This window comes from Protomyctophum bolini (assembly GCF_963924005.1).
Source record: "Protomyctophum bolini genome assembly, chromosome: 4".
Classification (NCBI taxonomy): domain Eukaryota; kingdom Metazoa; phylum Chordata; class Actinopteri; order Myctophiformes; family Myctophidae; genus Protomyctophum; species Protomyctophum bolini.
The window spans coordinates 21,163,422-21,180,898 of record NC_137865.1 but is presented as its reverse complement, the minus strand read 5'-3'; the positions used below and the strand labels follow the sequence as shown (position 1 = coordinate 21,180,898).

Below are 17,477 nucleotides of genomic sequence, written 5' to 3'. Positions count from 1 at the left end.
TTTGTTTCTCGCCCCCCTAGTGGCGAAAAATAAAACTTCTGGGAACTCAGATTACACTTTTGACAGGGTCCATTTTCAATTAATCAGAACATACATATATTGCCAGAAATATTTAATAATATTCCTAATTTATTTTCAATATTTTAATTAAGATATACATAATCTACCGGTATTGTATTTGGCAATAATAAAAATAGCCTACAAAGCCTATCAAATCAAGAACATGCCGCCTATATTAGGCTATAACATGATTACTGAACAATATACAGATTACAGAATATTGATTGAACACAAGATACACGGATTGAATTACCCAACGATCATGATTCATGCGGATTTGAGTAGCCTAGTTATAAATGTTCTCATTCATTCAAGTGACACCGTCGTAGGCCTACGCCTACTGCAGATTATAAAAGATTTTCAAGTCTTGCCGTCTGACATGTGCTCATCCGGGTACTGTTGCGCCACCACGGCACACGCACACACGCACTCACGCACAAAATACCAAATCTTTCCTCTTTCATTCAAATACGGTATATAGTTTAAAGAAAATCTAATTTGAAGTTCACTGTGCAGTATAGGGGATCCTGCTATAGGCCATACTAATAATAATTAATTCAAACAAATTCCAACATCTACCGTATGTTTTAAAGTTAATAATAAAACATGTGAGCAGCAGAGAAAAAAGCACGTTACAGAAACGTGACATGGAAAAGGACAAAAAGGTTGTATAACCAGCGCAGCGGCTTAAACCAACCGCGTCGCTGCGCCTCTCGTGTTTCTGTGGGAGGAGTCGAGGAGATGTTATGATTTCAATCTGTTGTCACTTGTCAGAGCCAGCGTTGGATCTGGATGTGTTGCTGAGTTGGAGAGTTGTCTTTTCGGGATTTGGGCATTTTGCAGCCATCGTTTGTTTGTTGTTTGTAACTGCTGCATTGCTGATAAACATTCACCTACACATCAGCAGCGCATTGGGCTTTTTACATGTGATGTCTGCTTTTATAACATTTCTTTGAACCATCACTTCTTTAAAATATTTTTTTGTTGGCTACTTCTCTCGTGATCACTCACTTTGATTGATAATATACCATTATTGATTTTTTTTGATCGGTTACTGTACATCGTCACATTTGCGTCCGCGTCGGCTAGTAGGAGCATAAACTCAATGGACAAATTCATGGAGCAAGGTTGAAGCGAAATTACACGTTTGTGAGAGTAGAGAGAGGAACCTTCCAGGCTTTTGTTCCCTCTTCCTGTCCTGTGTTTTAAACGATTTCCCACAGCACAGGAGACACAAAACGACGCAACACTATGGTCGTTAACACCATCCACTGGTTCCGAAAGGGACTGAGACTCCACGACAACCCGTCTCTGGCGGACTCCATCAAAGGATCTGACACTCTGCGCTGTGTGTACATCCTGGACCCCTGGTTCGCAGGGTCCTCCAATGTTGGCATCAGCAGATGGAGGTAAGAAGATAAGATGTGTCCTCCAATTGTACTTTTGCGAATCAAAATAAATAACAAGTAGTACAATTTGACAGAATTGTTAATTGGGGTTGAGTCTACGTATATAGAGAAAGAAGAAGTGGTGTGTGTGTGTGTGTGTGTGTGTGTGTGTGTGTGTGTGTGAGACGTGTGTGTGTGTGTGTGTGTGTGTGTGTGTGCGCGTGTGCGTGCATGTGTGTCACTGTGTGAGTGTGTGTGTGTGTGAGTGTGTGTGTGTGTGTGTGTGTGTGTGTGTGTGTGTGTGTGTGTTGTGTGTGCGTGCGCGCAACAGGGAAACATGCACATGGTTTGCCATGGATGTCCTCCCAAAAGTACATTAGAGAGAGAGAGAGAGAGAGAGCTGTCCTGTTTGTGTGAGCCGGGGACAGGACAGTCTGTGCCCAAGAAGAGTTCAAAGCTTTAATCACTACCGGTATTCGAGTATAGCCTCACCCTGTATTGGAATTTTGGTTCAAATCACACCCCTTCAAAATTACATTGGGATCATAGAATTATCTCCGACAAATTACGTCAATAAGAAATATAAATTAGATTAATCTTTGACACCCAAAATCCAAATGTGATTGTGATTCATCCAGATGGAGATTAAAAGTTTTAAACTCGTCTTTTAAACCCTGAACCTGGATCCAACCTTTGATAATGAGCAGTTGCCGTGTTAATTTTGTTAAAACTTAATGTGTTCAAAAGATTAATACTAAATCTGAATTTTCTGTCAAAATTAACACTAAGAATAAAAGACTACGTTTTTTCAGAATTTCAGGTGACTAAATAGGACTACAACTAAATGGTGTATATATTATTCAGAATTTGCTACCAAAATTAACACTGATAATGAGTGCATTGGTACAATCTTTTTAATGGTCATTGGTATGACTCCGCAGGGAATGAAGCCCTGACCCGTCACCCCTACCTGTAAATGGTAAATGGTGCATTTATATAGCGCCTTTATCCAATGCACTTTACATAGATTGTGCATTACATTCACCCATTCACACACACATCCATACACCGATGGCGGCAGAAACCTTGCATGCAAGGCACCAACCATACCAGCACAATAGCACATCAGGAGCAATTTGGGGTTCAATGTCTTGCTCAAGGACAACGCTAACTCTGGGGGAGCCCGGGTTCGAACTGGCAACCTTGCGGTTACCATCCACCCATCTCAGGGCAGACACTAATCCAGTGTTTGTTTTTGTAAATTGTAGTCCAACAACATCCCGTCTACCAAAACAAACAGTGAAAACACCAAAATACACGGAGGGAGGGCAATGTGTTGCAAACTCAACTATGGTAGAGACTGAGTGTACTACTACTGAAGCCCAAAAAGTTTGAGAAGCACTGGTGTAGAAGGAAATGATTGGTACAAAAATAATTATATAGTGTTTTGTTATGAAAGCACAGGACAAAGTAGCATACTATGCCATTAACTAGTATCAATTGATTATAAGCGGTACTATCTATACTCTGTTACTGCTGGTCATTAAATTGATCACCACTGTAGCCTACTACCCTAATTCTGAATATTTCAGTGCTTTCATTCATAACTCAAAGGCGGCAAGGGCAGTTTTTCAAAAGATTCATCATGTATTGTATTGTACGCATTGTGATCATACGTATTGTGATCTAGAGGCAGTTGCCATGGTGGCGTACCATTATATTTATGTAAGACCGTTATCCTTATCCCGCTTCCTGCTCTAGTCTCTTGCTTTGTCCTGATCTCAAATAGTCAGCAGCGGAAAGAGGTCAGTGTGTCCTTACGTGTGGTACAAAACGTTTCTAGCAGCAGACAAACAACAAATGCACTCAGGAACAAAGGGAGTCTACCAACACGCCTCAAGCCTGGAAGGGCTGGTCTGGTGCTTCACAGGGACAAGGACATACGTATTACGTTGCAGAAAGGAGGACTAGTATTAGGTGCTAGTATACAGGATAACGACTAACGTTTCGACCTACCGGTATGCGGTCTTCATCAGAGTCATGAACAAATGCACTCACACTTACACCCCAGAAACTGTCTAGACTAGAGTACAGTGAGCTCTTACCCTTCTATAGGTTAGTTCAATGTCCTAAATCGAGTGTATAGACTCTAACCTAGATCTGACAATTTATTTAAGCCATTTAGACCCGAGGCTGATTCCAAAAAACTCCTTCTAAATCCTGACCCAAGTTTTCTTAAAAACTTCAAATATTTATTCAGAATTGACCAAAAATAGTATGTTGCTATAGCAACAACTCAAAATCCCCATCGGACAACCTGAAAGCAAACTCCACTTCCTCTGCGTCCACGCCCCAAACCATTTATTTACTTGCCACCTTGTTGTTAGCAATAAAAGAGTGACGTATTTACTCCCTAGCAAGATCTCTGGTTTTGAAGTGTGCAAACTCATCATTCCTGACAAAATAAGTTGACTACAAGCGAAATCTATTACAAATCCAATCCTGCTACCCTAATAGAAAGGGGTGCATGAGCACCTGGCCGTTCATTCGTGCTCTATCTCCGACCAAGCCACACTTCCACCACACATCTCTCTATGCAAAATAAAACCTGCACACTCCCACAAAAGACATAGACTACATTGCATTCGCCAAAAATGTCTTATTTACTGTTTAAATATTACTTTTCTGAAACACGCTATTCTTGCTCAACCTCAACAGCCTACGTCAGAATCGTCATGTTGGCGTCTACTACGCCAACTACGTTCACTTAATGGGGCCAGTCCTTCACAGTGACACACGCGTTAGATGAACCACGCGACCGGCATGGTTTATACCCCTCAATGTCGTGCCTACTCTACACTGCCATCCCAAGTCCCCTCCCCCTTTCACTGCTCCTGTGTGTGACCTGTGAACTACTCTCTGACTGCACTGTGGCTTGATTTATATGTGCGAGGTTGAAATGTAATGCACATAAATTAATTATAGGTCCAGCAAGCAAATCATGATTGGCTGTTTGTGCTCAATAGGTCACCATCACATTCCGATTTTAGCTGTTGTATTTTGTATGACATTTATTTGGGCCAGTAGTTTCATATCTATCCTTTTTCCGACCAACACAGAACATGCTAACGGTGTTAGCGCGTTAGCATCCATCTTGCTTTTGATTTATATGTGCGAGGTGGAAATGTAATGCACATAAATTAATTATAGGTCCAGCAAGCAAATCATGATTGTCTGTTTGTGCTCAATAGGTCACCATCACATTCCGATTTTAGGTGTTGTGTTTTGGATGACATTTTGACCAGTAGTTTCATATCTATCCTTTTTCCTTTGACCAACACAGACCATGCTAACGGTGTTAGCGCGTTAGCATCACACAGCTTACAGCGTCAGTGTTGCATGAATACTTTCAACCATGACAATGCCGACTACTTTTGCTACACACACTTCCAAAGGATTATGGAGATGTCTTTATATTTTTTTTAAGGTTGAGAAATGAAATAATTATGGTCGTTTCTAATCTCAGCATTTCACAAGAGAAAGACGTGGATGCCTTTCGCTGCGCTGTTGGCGTTGCCATGTCTCATAGAAACAAGTAAATAGGTCTATAAAAATAATCCCAAAACAAGCGCATATAACAGGGGTCTGTAACCTATTTTCAATGAAGTGCCATGTTTTTAATTTCTAGATAGTGAGTCAGCCACAAGCTCACATCACAACAATAATCCATGTAATAATCACAATAACAATACTAATAATAATAATCATAATAATAATAATAACAATAAACTTCTTTGTAAACTCACTCATTTACAAACAAGCTCACATCAGAACAATAATGCATGTAATAATAATAACAATAATAATAATAATCATTATAAGAAAAACAACACTAACAACAGTACAGTACAGTACAGTACAGTACAGTACAGTACAGTACAGTACAGTAAAGACGTACAGTAAAGTACAGTACAGAGGACAACATTACAGTACAGTGCAATACTAAGGAGTGCAGTACAGTATCCTGCTACCCTAATAGACAGGGGTACATAAGCACATGGCCGTTTATCCAACAGCTTTCTCCCACCGAACCACACTTTCACCACACATCTCTATATGCAAAATAAAACCTGCACACTCCCAGAAAACATATAGACTACATTGCATTCGCCAAAAATGTCTTATTTACTGTTTAAATATTACTTTTGTCAAACACGCTATTATTGCTCAACCTCTACAGCCTACGTCAGAATCGTCATGTTGGCGTCTACTACGCCAACTACGTTCACTTAATGGGGCCAGTCCTTCACAGTGACACACGCGTTAGATCAACCACGCGACCGGGATGGTTTCTACCCCTCAATGTCGTGCCTACTCTACACTGCCATCCGAAGCCCCCTCCCCCTTTCACTGCTCCTTTGTCGCCAACTACGTTCACTTAATGGGGCCAGTCCTTCACAGTGACACACGCGTTAGATGAACCACGCGACCGGGATGGTTTCTACCCCTCAATGTCGTGCCTACTCTACACTGCCATCCCAAGTCCCCTCCCCCTTTCAGCGACTCGAACAGCAGCTCCGTCCGAAAGCCCACAGCACTACTGCACAGCCCCACACATGTCACACACCCAAATGAATCGAATGAATGAATAAGGCGCTTATATCGCTTTTGCTCAGTGGATGGGACATTTACATTAAAAGCAATCGGATGGACGCGTGGATAACGGCATGGTTGTGTGCAATCGGAGGGAAAGCTTCCATAATCCATATAGCTTCCATGCTAGCTGCTTCAGACACAGGGGAGGGAGATGGCCCGGTCTCGAGTGCGAAATAGCGCTTATGCAACAATTACCCTAAAAACACAAACACATCAACTCGATGTCATTGTGAATAAGAATTTCGAGCGACAAAATAATTTTTGGAAGGACACTTTCACCCAGTATGAAGCTATATGTGGTAGCCGTCTGTGTCACACCAAAACTGGTGTCCTATACAATCCTGTAACGATCCTCTCTTGCATCTGGGCTGAGGCACTGCCTGCGAGTTGGCTCCGTCTAATAAGCAAATTTAGAAATTCCTGTTTGAGAGCTAGCTAATTTAAGACATCCGGTTGCCTTCAGAATAAAATAAGGTCATTTAATTCGTTAATTACATAATTATTACATTACATTATTAGTATTATTGTTACATTACAGTTATTGTAAAGACACACATTATGTTCCTGTGTAAAAATAAGTAATTCAATATATCTAAATGGATAAATGCTATTCACTACAGTGCATGGACTTTAAAAAGTGGAAATTATACTTCTGGATTTGCAGGCCTGGCGCCACGGGGGGGGGGGGAGGGGTGTTTGCCCCCCTAAATCAACCTCTCTGCCCCCTTACATCAAAAGTGGAAAAAACTCTACAGTTACAGACAAAACAATTACAGTTACATTTCCAGGCATTCAATTAAATTCCCTTGCTTGAAAGGAAGGAAGTAAGGATGCATCTTAATACAGGATCCAGCAGCATCTTAATGATCTCCCATCTACAACTGGAAAAACAACATTCCTCACCTATAGGCCATCCTTGGGGTGGGGAGGGGTGCTAATGTAATTGTTGCAGTGGTCAGGGTGCTTAAGTGGCCAGCTACTGTAACTAGCCAGGGGTGCTAATGTCATTGTGCTGGGTGTGGTCAGGGTGCTTAAGTGGCCAGCTTAGCTAACAATAAGCTTCTTTGTAAACTCACTCATTTACAAACAAGCTCACATCAGAACAATAATGCATGTAATAATAATAACAATAATAATAATAATCATTATAAGAAAAACAACAATAACAACACTAACAACAGTACAGTACAGTACAGTACAGTACAGTACAGTACAGTACAGTACAGTACAGTACAGTACAGTACAGTACAGTACAGTACAGTACAGTACAGTACAGTACAGTAACGACGTACAGTAAAGTACAGTACAGAGGACAACATTACAGTACAGTGCAATACTAAGGAGTGCAGTACAGTACTATAATAATTTATAACCCATCCGTTACTACATGTGCAGGGCACACTACTGAGTTTAAAAACACAGCTGAAACATGAAGTGGAGTCTGTCAACTCCTTCTTCCCATATTGCGCTGCAACGACACTGGGATGAGGCCCCCGAAGGGGGCCGAAATTCTAGTTATTATTATTATTACACAGTAATTTGACATCTTGGCCAATTTGAAAAAAAGAGAGACTTGGCCAGTAGAGGGCAGCATATTCACATTAAAGTGTCTTACTATATTCTCAGTGGTTCTCAGACATCAGTGCACAACCTTTTCATTGTCAGTGGACAACTCTTTCATCCATGGCACCCCTGAATCACATTTTTGATTTATGGCACCTTACATTTATGTCATATTATGCTCATATTATGATACATAATGTAACACCCCCTCTCATTAGAACTGATAATAATAAAATTGTACTTGAAATTTAAAGCTCATCTCTGAACCTGTGTGTGATTCTCTGCTCCACAGCAGTGATATGTATCAGTGATATTGTTAAATTGAAAATACTACAAATAGGCCTACAAAGTATTCTGCGGGACCACAGGTCTTTCTCAAATTGATGACTCTCAAATTGTTTCTGTAGCGTGAGGCAGTTGGATGTAAAAGTACACCCCCCAGCGATGATGTACAAGTATACCCCCTGGACATGACACAGGGACTTGCTTAGCCCCAATCCAACCCTTGATGCTGACTGCTGAGTGCCAAGCAGGGAGGCTTTGGGTCCCATAGGCATTGGGTATGACCTGGCCGGTATCGAACCCCAACCTTCCAATCTCAGGGCAGGCACTCTAACCACAAGGTCACTGAGCTGGTACGCCTCGGTATTAACAATATCCAATATATTCTCTGTTCACTCTCAGGTTTTTGCTGCAGTGTTTGGAGGATTTGGATGCCAGTCTGCGCAAGCTCAATTCCCGCCTGTTCGTCATCAGAGGCCAGCCCACAGATGTCTTCCCTCGCCTTTTTAAGGTAAGAGATTATGTGTAATATTTTGACCTGCCAGGCGCGCTGGAAGTCATCAGAGCTCAGGGGAGCTGTCTGGCAACGACACCGCACCCCCCTTCCAGCGCTACTGTGACCTGCTGTCTTATTCTGTCCTATTCTGGGCATGTCATAATCGGTGAACATTCAGCTAAAACAATCAATCGACAAGCTTTTAGATCGGCAGTTTTGGGTAAAGGTTTTTTATATACGTAGAGGGAATGAAGAGGATGGAACCAAGGACAGTATATAGGCTTTAAGTTGTTAATCATACAAACTGCAGTGACAACATCCCTGCTGTAAGCTAGAGTGACATTATCATAATAACCGAACAAACAATAGCTGGAAATCTTGATACTATCATAATAATGATTCGTAAAGCCTGTGAAATGCAAGGGGAAATTGTGCTGTGGAGTTATTGACTGAGTGCACCTCCTGTTTATATCACGTCAAACTAGAGGCCTCATGCTGGGTTCACACTAGCAACAAAGAGACAGGCTATCTGCCCTTTTCAATGGAAGCCAAGCCAATGACATGAAGACACAAACCGACGCTCAACACTTATCGATGTGTGACAAGCTACAGTATAATGACGCAGCACTCCCATGACGTAGTGAAGCGTCAATCAGATCAGATCTCACAATTCCTGCTTGTAAAGGGGGAAAACACATTTTTGCTGTCAGACTGTCAGTTTCGTTTCCTGTTCTTTTTTAACCCAAGCCTATACATTTTTCTTATTTTACAGCACAGCTGAGGCTTAGATGAGATGCTGTAGCAAAAAATACTGTAGTCACGGCAAACTTTGAATTTAAGATCTTCTTAAGGCAATATTTAATCACTGAAATGGCAAAAACATCACTGCAATCTACTGAATGCAGACTTGAGGACATAAAATTGAATTAACCAGTATTGGCTTACAAACCATACTACCGTACATCAGTTATGCATCATTTACAATTAATCATATCAGGGAGGGTCATGAGACTTATAATTTGTTCTGCATCAGTTATACAAGGAAAGAATAATATTTACCATGAAGACCAAGGCTTTGAAGCTTTCTATCTCACTAGTCACTTCTAGTCACTTCCATCATTGCTAAATTAAGTGCTCTGATACATATTATAACATGGTAAAAGGTCTGCATTTCTATAATGCCTATGTCCAAAGTGTTTAACAATCTGCTTTACATTGACACACTGACGGCGAAGGCAAATATGCAAGGCACCAACCTGCTCATTGGGAGAATTTAGGGGTTCAGTCAGTGTCTTTCTCAAGCACACTTGACACAGAATAATGACTGAGGGGAAGAAGCTGTTTCTGGATCTGGTGTTTGAGGTCTTTAGGCATCTGTAGCCCTTTCGCCTCTGTGAATAGGAGGGGTGGAACAGTCTGCTGTTGGGGTGGGAGGCATCCTTAATGATACTGAGGGCCTTAGACTGGCAGCGCTGTTTGTGGATGGTGTGAGAGCAGGTGTCTTAAATAGTGTTTGGGGAGGACACTGGCCAGGTGTCTCCCCTTCCACTCATCATCTCTGGCTCCGCCCTCCAACACTGCAATGGAACTGTTAAAGGCACAGCCACACATACACCAGAAACCCCACATAGTAGACTAAAGGCCCAGGGGGCCGTCACAATGGACTCAATCGATGGTAATGAGGAGCCTACAATACGCTGTGCAGTTTTCACCACCTTCTGCAGTGATTTCCGCTCTGCAACAGTACAGTTTCCGTACCAAGCTGTAATACAGTATGCGGTAAATGCGGTAAAAGTTTTCCAGAGTCAGGTGGGATAGCTTGACTTTCCTCAAGAAAAAGAGACGCTGGTGGGCCTTCTTTAAAGTCTAAACATTGGTAACTAGTGGTAATAGGACTCTCTAAATTTGAGATCACCATTGGACACAAAAATAGCTAGTTCCATAACAGCTCATCTCTGAACCTGTGTGTGATTCTCTGCTCCACAGCAATGGCGCATCAAGCGTCTGTCTTATGAATACGATTCAGAGCCATTTGGTAAGGAGCGTGATGCCGCCATCCAGAAGTTGGCCACCAAGGCCGGGGTTGAAGTCATGGCGCGGATCTCACACACAATCTATGATCTAGACAAGTGAGTGACCACATGAGTTTATGAAATATCCCATATCAGTTTTGTCCCAAAGTGGTCAATCAGAAAAAAAATATCAAACAAATATTTTGTGATTCGTTGATATGCATAAAATATATATTATCCCCTAAACGTGCTTTTTGATTGTTCCATGTTGTGTATGATATGTCTGACTCTGTTAACCCAATATTTTCGCCCTTTTCAACCTAAAGGATCATAGAACTAAACGGTGGTCAGGCCCCTCTGACCTACAAACGATTCCAGGCTCTCATCAGCCGTATGGACAGTGTGGAAATGCCTACAGAGACCATCACGGCTAAGGTCATCAGGACATGTGCCACACCAGTCAGTGACGACCATGATGACAAATTTGGGGTACCTTCCCTAGAAGAGCTTGGTCAGTTCCCAACTGCATTTGTTCTCAATTTTTGTTAAGATTGTGGGCAAGATTTTGGCCTTTATTTGACCTTTTTGAGACATCAGTATTGGCAATTATACAATGTGTCCCTATTTCTTTTTCCTTTCCAGGTTTTGAGACAGAGGGCCTGCCCACAGCGGTATGGCCAGGCGGAGAAACAGAAGCACTCACAAGGCTGGACAGACACCTGGAGAGGAAGGTGAGGCATGCATGCAATACAAATGCCAGCCTTTGACTTTCCAAGAGAAAGTCAGCTTTTCATTCAAACCTTTATTTATTCTCGAGAGACATTGAGGTTTCCCTCATTTGCAGTGTCGTCGAGATACAGTACAACAGGGATACTCAAATAGATTTACCTGTGGGCCACATTACAAAAATGGCAAGGGGCCAGGGGCCAGTAGATAAAATTACGACATTAATGATACTTGATAACTTCTCTCTTTCAATTGCTTTATTTTCGCAAAATGTATCAAAGTACAATGTGCATGCACACAATATGTAAATAAATAAATGTGTTACATTTTCTTGCATAAACACAAAGAGCTGTTTCCATAACTGCACAAATTATTGCACATAACATGAGTAGCTGTTATAATAACATAATAACATAACATGAGTAGCTCTTTGCCTGCCTGCCTGTCTGTCTGTCTGTCCATGAGTAGTTATTTGTCTGTCTGTCAATGAGTAGCTGTCTTACTGTCTGCCTGTCTATGAGTAGCTGTCTGCCTGCCTGTCTATGAGTAGCTGTCTGTCTGCCTGCCTGTCCAATTGTCCATGAGTAGCTGTCTGTCTGCCTGTCTGAGTAGCTGTCTGCCTGCCTGCCTAATTGTCCATGAGTAGCTGTCTGTCTGCCTGTCTATGAGTAGCTGTCTGCCTGCCTGCCTAATTGTCCATGAGTAGCTGTCTGTCTGCCTGTCTATGAGTAGCTGTCTGCCTTCCTGCCTGTCCAATTGTCCATGAGTAGCTGTCTGTCTGTCTATGAGTAGCTGTCTGCCTGCCTGCCCAATTGTCTATGAGTAGCTGTCTGTCTGTCTGTCTATGAGTAGCTGTCTGCCTTCCTGCCTGACCAATTGTCCATGAGTAGCTGTCTGTCTGTCTATGAGTAGCTGTCTGCCTTCCTGCCTGTCCAATTGTCCATGAGTAGCTGTCTGCCTGCCTGTCCAATTCTCCATGAGTAGCTGTCTGTCTGCCTGTCTATGAGTAGCTGTCTGACTGCCTGCCTGTCCAATTCTCCATGAGTAGCTGTCTGTCTGTCTGCCTGTCTATGAGTAGCTGTCTGCCTGCCTGCCAGCCAGCAAGTTGGTTAACAGAAAATAAATTGTTATGGCTGAGTAAAATAAAATACAATATGACCTTTTTCATGAAAAAAAATGAGTAGTGATATGGCTGACTGAGTAAAATAAAACAATCTACCTGAAAATAGATAGCTATAAGTGAAGAGCAATTTCCGCAATTACCATTTCCGCAATTTCCATTTCCGCAATTTCCTCAATTTCCATTTCCGCAATTTCCATTTCCACCATTTCCGCAATTTCCATTTCCACCATTTCCGCAATTTCCGCAATTTCAATTTCAATCACTGCAGTACAACATAATACAACATTTTCAAAGCAATAAACAAAAAAACAATAAAACAGAACAGCAACATTTCCTCATTGCGTGATCTAATAATGTTTAAACACAGTTGCAGACACTTGGGGTAAGTCTGCAATCAAAGATTTAAATTGACCGTATGTAATGGGAGAGCAGATCTTTAATTTAAGCTGCAAATCATTCCACGTGGTTGGGGCAATAAAACAAAAGGCTGTTTTCCCCAGTTCTTCACGTTAACTCCTTCAGAAATGTATGTTGACAGAAATGTAGGTTGTTGAGGCTCCTATATGGTTTAATGTTTGTTTTTAGTTAAACAAACATTAAAAACGCCATTGACAATGAAAGGAAGTTTACGTCATCTTGTCCCTAAGACAAACTTGTACTTCTAATTTCACATCAACAACCAATAGTACAGAGAAATACTGCCAGTCTCCCTGAAATGTTCACTGTCCTGAGTGTCCTCTGATCTTTTGGGAACACAACCAGGAGCTTTGGCTTCCATGTAAAATGACCTTTATATCAGGATTGGGAAAGGAGGTTACACTTCAACAATGGAATTCTTAGAAGAGACCTAAGCCCATAAACCAGGGAGCATATTGAAGAGACCTAAGCCCATAAACCAGGGAGCATATTGAAGAGACCTAAGCCCATAAACCAAGGAGCATATTGCAAAAATGTCAAATGGGTGCACATCTCAAATATCAGGTCAAGGATGACAAAACGCTCACATTTCACTTGATTCATAAAGATGAAAAGAAGAGTATATTGTCTAACCTGACGCTGCCTCCTTGAGCTGAAATTGGAGATATTATACAAAAAAACGCCACACTGTCCTTGCTTGCTCTATAAAGAAACACATTTTATTAAAGTTGTATTATTAATACAAATATATTCTTTATTGAGCAAGCAAAGAGTGTGCTGTATTTATGTATGCAACTGTGTCCAACTATTTCTGGCCTATCCTTATAGACTATACAACTTAGACAGGCTTTCCTTAATATACCCACATGTACTGTAAGTTATCAGTCTCTTCACCATCACAGTGTTATATTGTGTTAATGACAGTTATTTGGCTTTGTTGCAGGCATGGGTGGCCAACTTCGAGCGTCCCCGTATGAATGCCAATTCCCTGCTGGCCAGCCCCACAGGCCTCAGCCCCTACCTGCGCTTTGGCTGTCTCTCCTGTCGACTCTTTTACTTCAAACTCACAGATCTGTACAAGAAGGTATGAGAGCAAATAAACATACCATCTATACTGTATTCACAGCTAAAAGTGTATGGTTCAAGTATATTTAACCCTGGCATCCCTATTTTGGACATGTCATTATGTAGTCAAATGTTTTAAAAAACAGCTGATCTGAAAACGGGCAACATGCAGCTTGTAGATCAGCTATTTCCCCTATTTGTCGTATAGGACAACATTTTAAGTGGTTAACCATTTCCACAAAAAAGTTTAAAAAGTAATTACGTTATTTTCCTCTGCCCAGGTAAAGACAAACAGCTCCCCACCGCTTTCCCTGTATGGGCAGCTGTTATGGAGAGAGTTCTTCTATACCACTGCCACCAATAACCCACGCTTTGACAAGATGGAAGGAAACCCGGTTTGTGTTCAGATCCCCTGGGACAGGAATCCAGAAGCACTGGCCAAGTGGGCAGAGGGACGGACAGGCTTCCCCTGGATAGACGCCATCATGACCCAGCTGAGACAGGAGGGATGGATCCATCATTTGGCGAGACACGCTGTGGCCTGTTTCCTCACCAGAGGAGACCTATGGATCAGCTGGGAGGAAGGCATGAAGGTAAAAACCTGCCTTCTCAGCAGACATCTGTGGAGAATCTGCCTGTGATGCTCTGGGGTTTGCACAGTCATCATCAATCATCGTCAATCATCTGCTTGTCGTGATTTACATACACAACTGTTCCCCGTGTGGTTGCTTTCTCCAGGTGTTCGAGGAGCTGTTATTAGATGCAGACTGGAGTGTAAATGCTGGCAGCTGGATGTGGCTCTCCTGCAGTTCGTTCTTCCAGCAGTTCTTCCACTGCTACTGCCCTGTGGGATTCGGACGACGCACAGACCCCAATGGAGATTACATACGGTGAGAGACGATGGCAGCGCTCGTCCGGATCACATGCATGTCACAGTGCACTGCCCCTTTTGCAAGCAAATTATCTGTGTTCTTCGCATTACATACAGATTAGCCTGCAGGCATTTCAAAGGAGAGCATAGTTTGCCATGGTTCCGTGAAGAGAGCTGTAATGAATCGAGTACTTAGAAGGAATAAAAATAGAAATAAGGCCACCGAGGTTGATTAAGCTGATATGCATGCTTTGTCAAAGGTGATCAAACATTATTTTGTTTCATGAAAACTTATTTTCCCTTATTCCACATTTGACAATTAAGCCCTGGCCTATAGTATACATAATGCTATAATAATAGTAAACTAGCCTTTCTACAAGCTCACAACATGTCACATTGTGACACATTGTGAGCTTGTTGAATTCCCCCATTTTGTCCTAAATCTATCATGGATGCCAGGTTGGATTTGGTTAATAATTTCTGTTTGCCTTCCCGCTCTATCTTCATGCTGCTATTTTTATTACCTACCTATAGACGTTATATTCCCGTATTGAGAGGCTTCCCAGCCAAGTACATCTACGATCCGTGGAGCGCCCCAGCGGAGGTCCAGAAGGCTGCCAAGTGTATCATAGGGGTCGACTATCCCAAGCCCATGGTGCACCATGCTGAGGCCAGCCGTCTCCACATAGAGAGAATGAAGCAGATCTACCAGCAGCTCTCCTCCTACAAAGGCTTAAGTGAGAACATGACTCATTGTCGTTTCTTTGTTGCTTGTTTTCTCTGAAAAAGACTCCAAAGTTGTTGTTTTAGTCCAAACCGCCCGGCGTTCAGATGTAAACACTGTGATTTCTGATTGCATCATGCCAGCCATGTTACCGCTTGTGGTGAAACCTGAGACATGTAGGTTGGTGCTCGAAAACGTTTTTTGCGCCTCTACTCGTTGTATTGGGATGTATTGACGGTAATAGAATGGCGCCTATGTAGGGTTTATAGCTGGCTCCCTGCGGTCATTTCAAATGGCCAGCAGGAGGCGCTGAAAGTGTTAATATATTACTGCCCCTCACTTCACACGGGTGTGATTTTTGTACTCTGCAGGCCTATTGGAAACAGTACCCATGAATGTGAACAATGGGAGAAGTAATGTTGGAGGAGTGGTTACGGCGACTGGCCTAGGTTCACGGGCATCTACTGACAACCTTTCCATGCAAATGGTATCCTCTCAAATAGGTAATGTTGGCTGAATTTTTACATGACTTGATGAAAAAGTGGTCTTCCCACTGAATAACAGACAGATGGCATGATGCATAATGTTCTGTAGCAAATCATGAATAACAATTTAATCCATTTCCTTGTTTCTTTTTCCTGCAGTTAGAGGACAGTCCAGTCTGAAACGACGCATTGAAGACCCCACACCAGTGAATGGTTCTAAAACCTGTCGTAGAGCAGTCACCACCTGCAGTGTGTCCCAACCTGACCCACAGTCTGTCTGTTCTCCTGGTTCTGTCTTAGCATCAGGGGACACAAATAAACAGTAGTCATTGCTGGTGATGACGATAGCCCCTTTACACCTTTTTTTTTAAGTGGTGCAACCACTTCATTGCGGAGCTTTGTGTGTCTCTGGCTGGATCTGTCCCTGGCTGGCTGGCTGGCTGGGTCTGTCTGAGCACGAAAATAGCGTTTGGTTGGTTTTCACAACCAAGTGTCACTGTTGCGCAGCCTAACACACACACACACACACACACACACACACACACACACACACAGACACACACACACACACACACACACATGAACTGTATAGTATATATGATGATTTCGGGTGTGACAGTACAGTAGAGGGACCCTCTGGGGACCCCCACACGGCAACTCTGTCATTTCTCACAGGGGCCGGAACTGGCCCGGCCCCCTGGGCGCGTTCCTGTGGGTCTGGAATTTCCGTGGACCCCCCGGGGACGCACCAGTTACTTCACACGGGTGTGATTTTTACTTCTCTGGAGCACATTCACAACGTGGGTCCTGCTTCATGTCATGTCTAAAGATGCAGTACAATGGGATTACTAGTAGTGATGGCAGATTAATCTGCAAACACATCGGTATCGGCCGATTCTAGTTGTTTTTTTATAAATCGGCATCTGTCCGATTGTCTTTACAGATAAACAAGCCTAAAGTAACAGCTTGAACAGATCTACAAGCTCACAATATTAAATATAAAAAGGTATTAAAGTTCAATCTGACTGAATTTTTGTATACAGAATGAGATCATATCACAACCTCATGTCATCACATCAGCCTGACCAATCTAAAATGTATAACAGCAGCACTGCTTGCTGTTCACATGGGTTCCCAGAACTCAGGTTAGTATAAACTCCTGAGTAGGGCCGAAATTAGGTGCCGTGCCGAAATTAGCCGCCCACAGCCCATGAATGGTCATGGAAACAGCCCGTAAAACACATTGGTCTTGTAGTCGAAAAGATTCTCATTTTTAATTTATACGTTTTGTACATTTTGTGAGGATCACTTGTAATATTAAGGGAGTCACTGATACTCCAAATTGCACTTTCAATGTATGTATATATATATATGTACTCTTCCATTTGATTGTAAATGTATTCTTTTTGTATAATAAATCTTGAAATGCTATTGAGTATAAAAAATGTGTTCCACCAATTTGTTGTTGCTCCTAAACCTTTTGATTCTGATTGTTTGTTATAAACACTACAGAGGACAGTTAGACAGCAGGTTCATAAAATATTTGGAACAGTAAGGCCTTTAAACTGGATCCTATATCGTTTATCAGGAATAGTCAAAGTCGTACGAT

At 42.2% G+C, this 17,477-nt stretch overlaps 1 protein-coding gene across 1 annotated transcript; it reads left to right on the top strand.

Annotated features, from left to right (window-relative positions):
* The first annotated feature begins 766 nt into the window (after nt 1-766).
* On the top strand, nt 767-17,299 carry cry1b (cryptochrome circadian regulator 1b). The gene is made up of 11 exons (XM_080762343.1): nt 767-1,469; nt 8,352-8,460; nt 10,432-10,574; nt 10,784-10,968; nt 11,100-11,188; nt 13,667-13,807; nt 14,070-14,381; nt 14,527-14,678; nt 15,194-15,396; nt 15,755-15,886; nt 16,028-17,299. The coding sequence occupies exons 1-11, from the start codon at nt 1,312-1,314 to the stop codon at nt 16,192-16,194; spliced, it is 1,791 nt and encodes a 596-aa protein (XP_080618469.1). The 5' UTR covers nt 767-1,311; the 3' UTR covers nt 16,195-17,299.
* Nucleotides 17,300-17,477: the final 178 nt, after the last annotated feature.

Coding starts and splice junctions, on each gene's coding strand:
- cry1b (XM_080762343.1), top strand. CDS start 1,312: ATGGTCGTTAACACCATCCACTGGTTCCGAAAGGGACTGAGACTCCAC. Junction 8,461..10,431: donor TCTTCCCTCGCCTTTTTAAG/GTAAGAGATTAT, acceptor TCTGCTCCACAG/CAATGGCGCATCAAGCGTCT. Junction 13,808..14,069: donor TCACAGATCTGTACAAGAAG/GTATGAGAGCAA, acceptor TCCTCTGCCCAG/GTAAAGACAAACAGCTCCCC.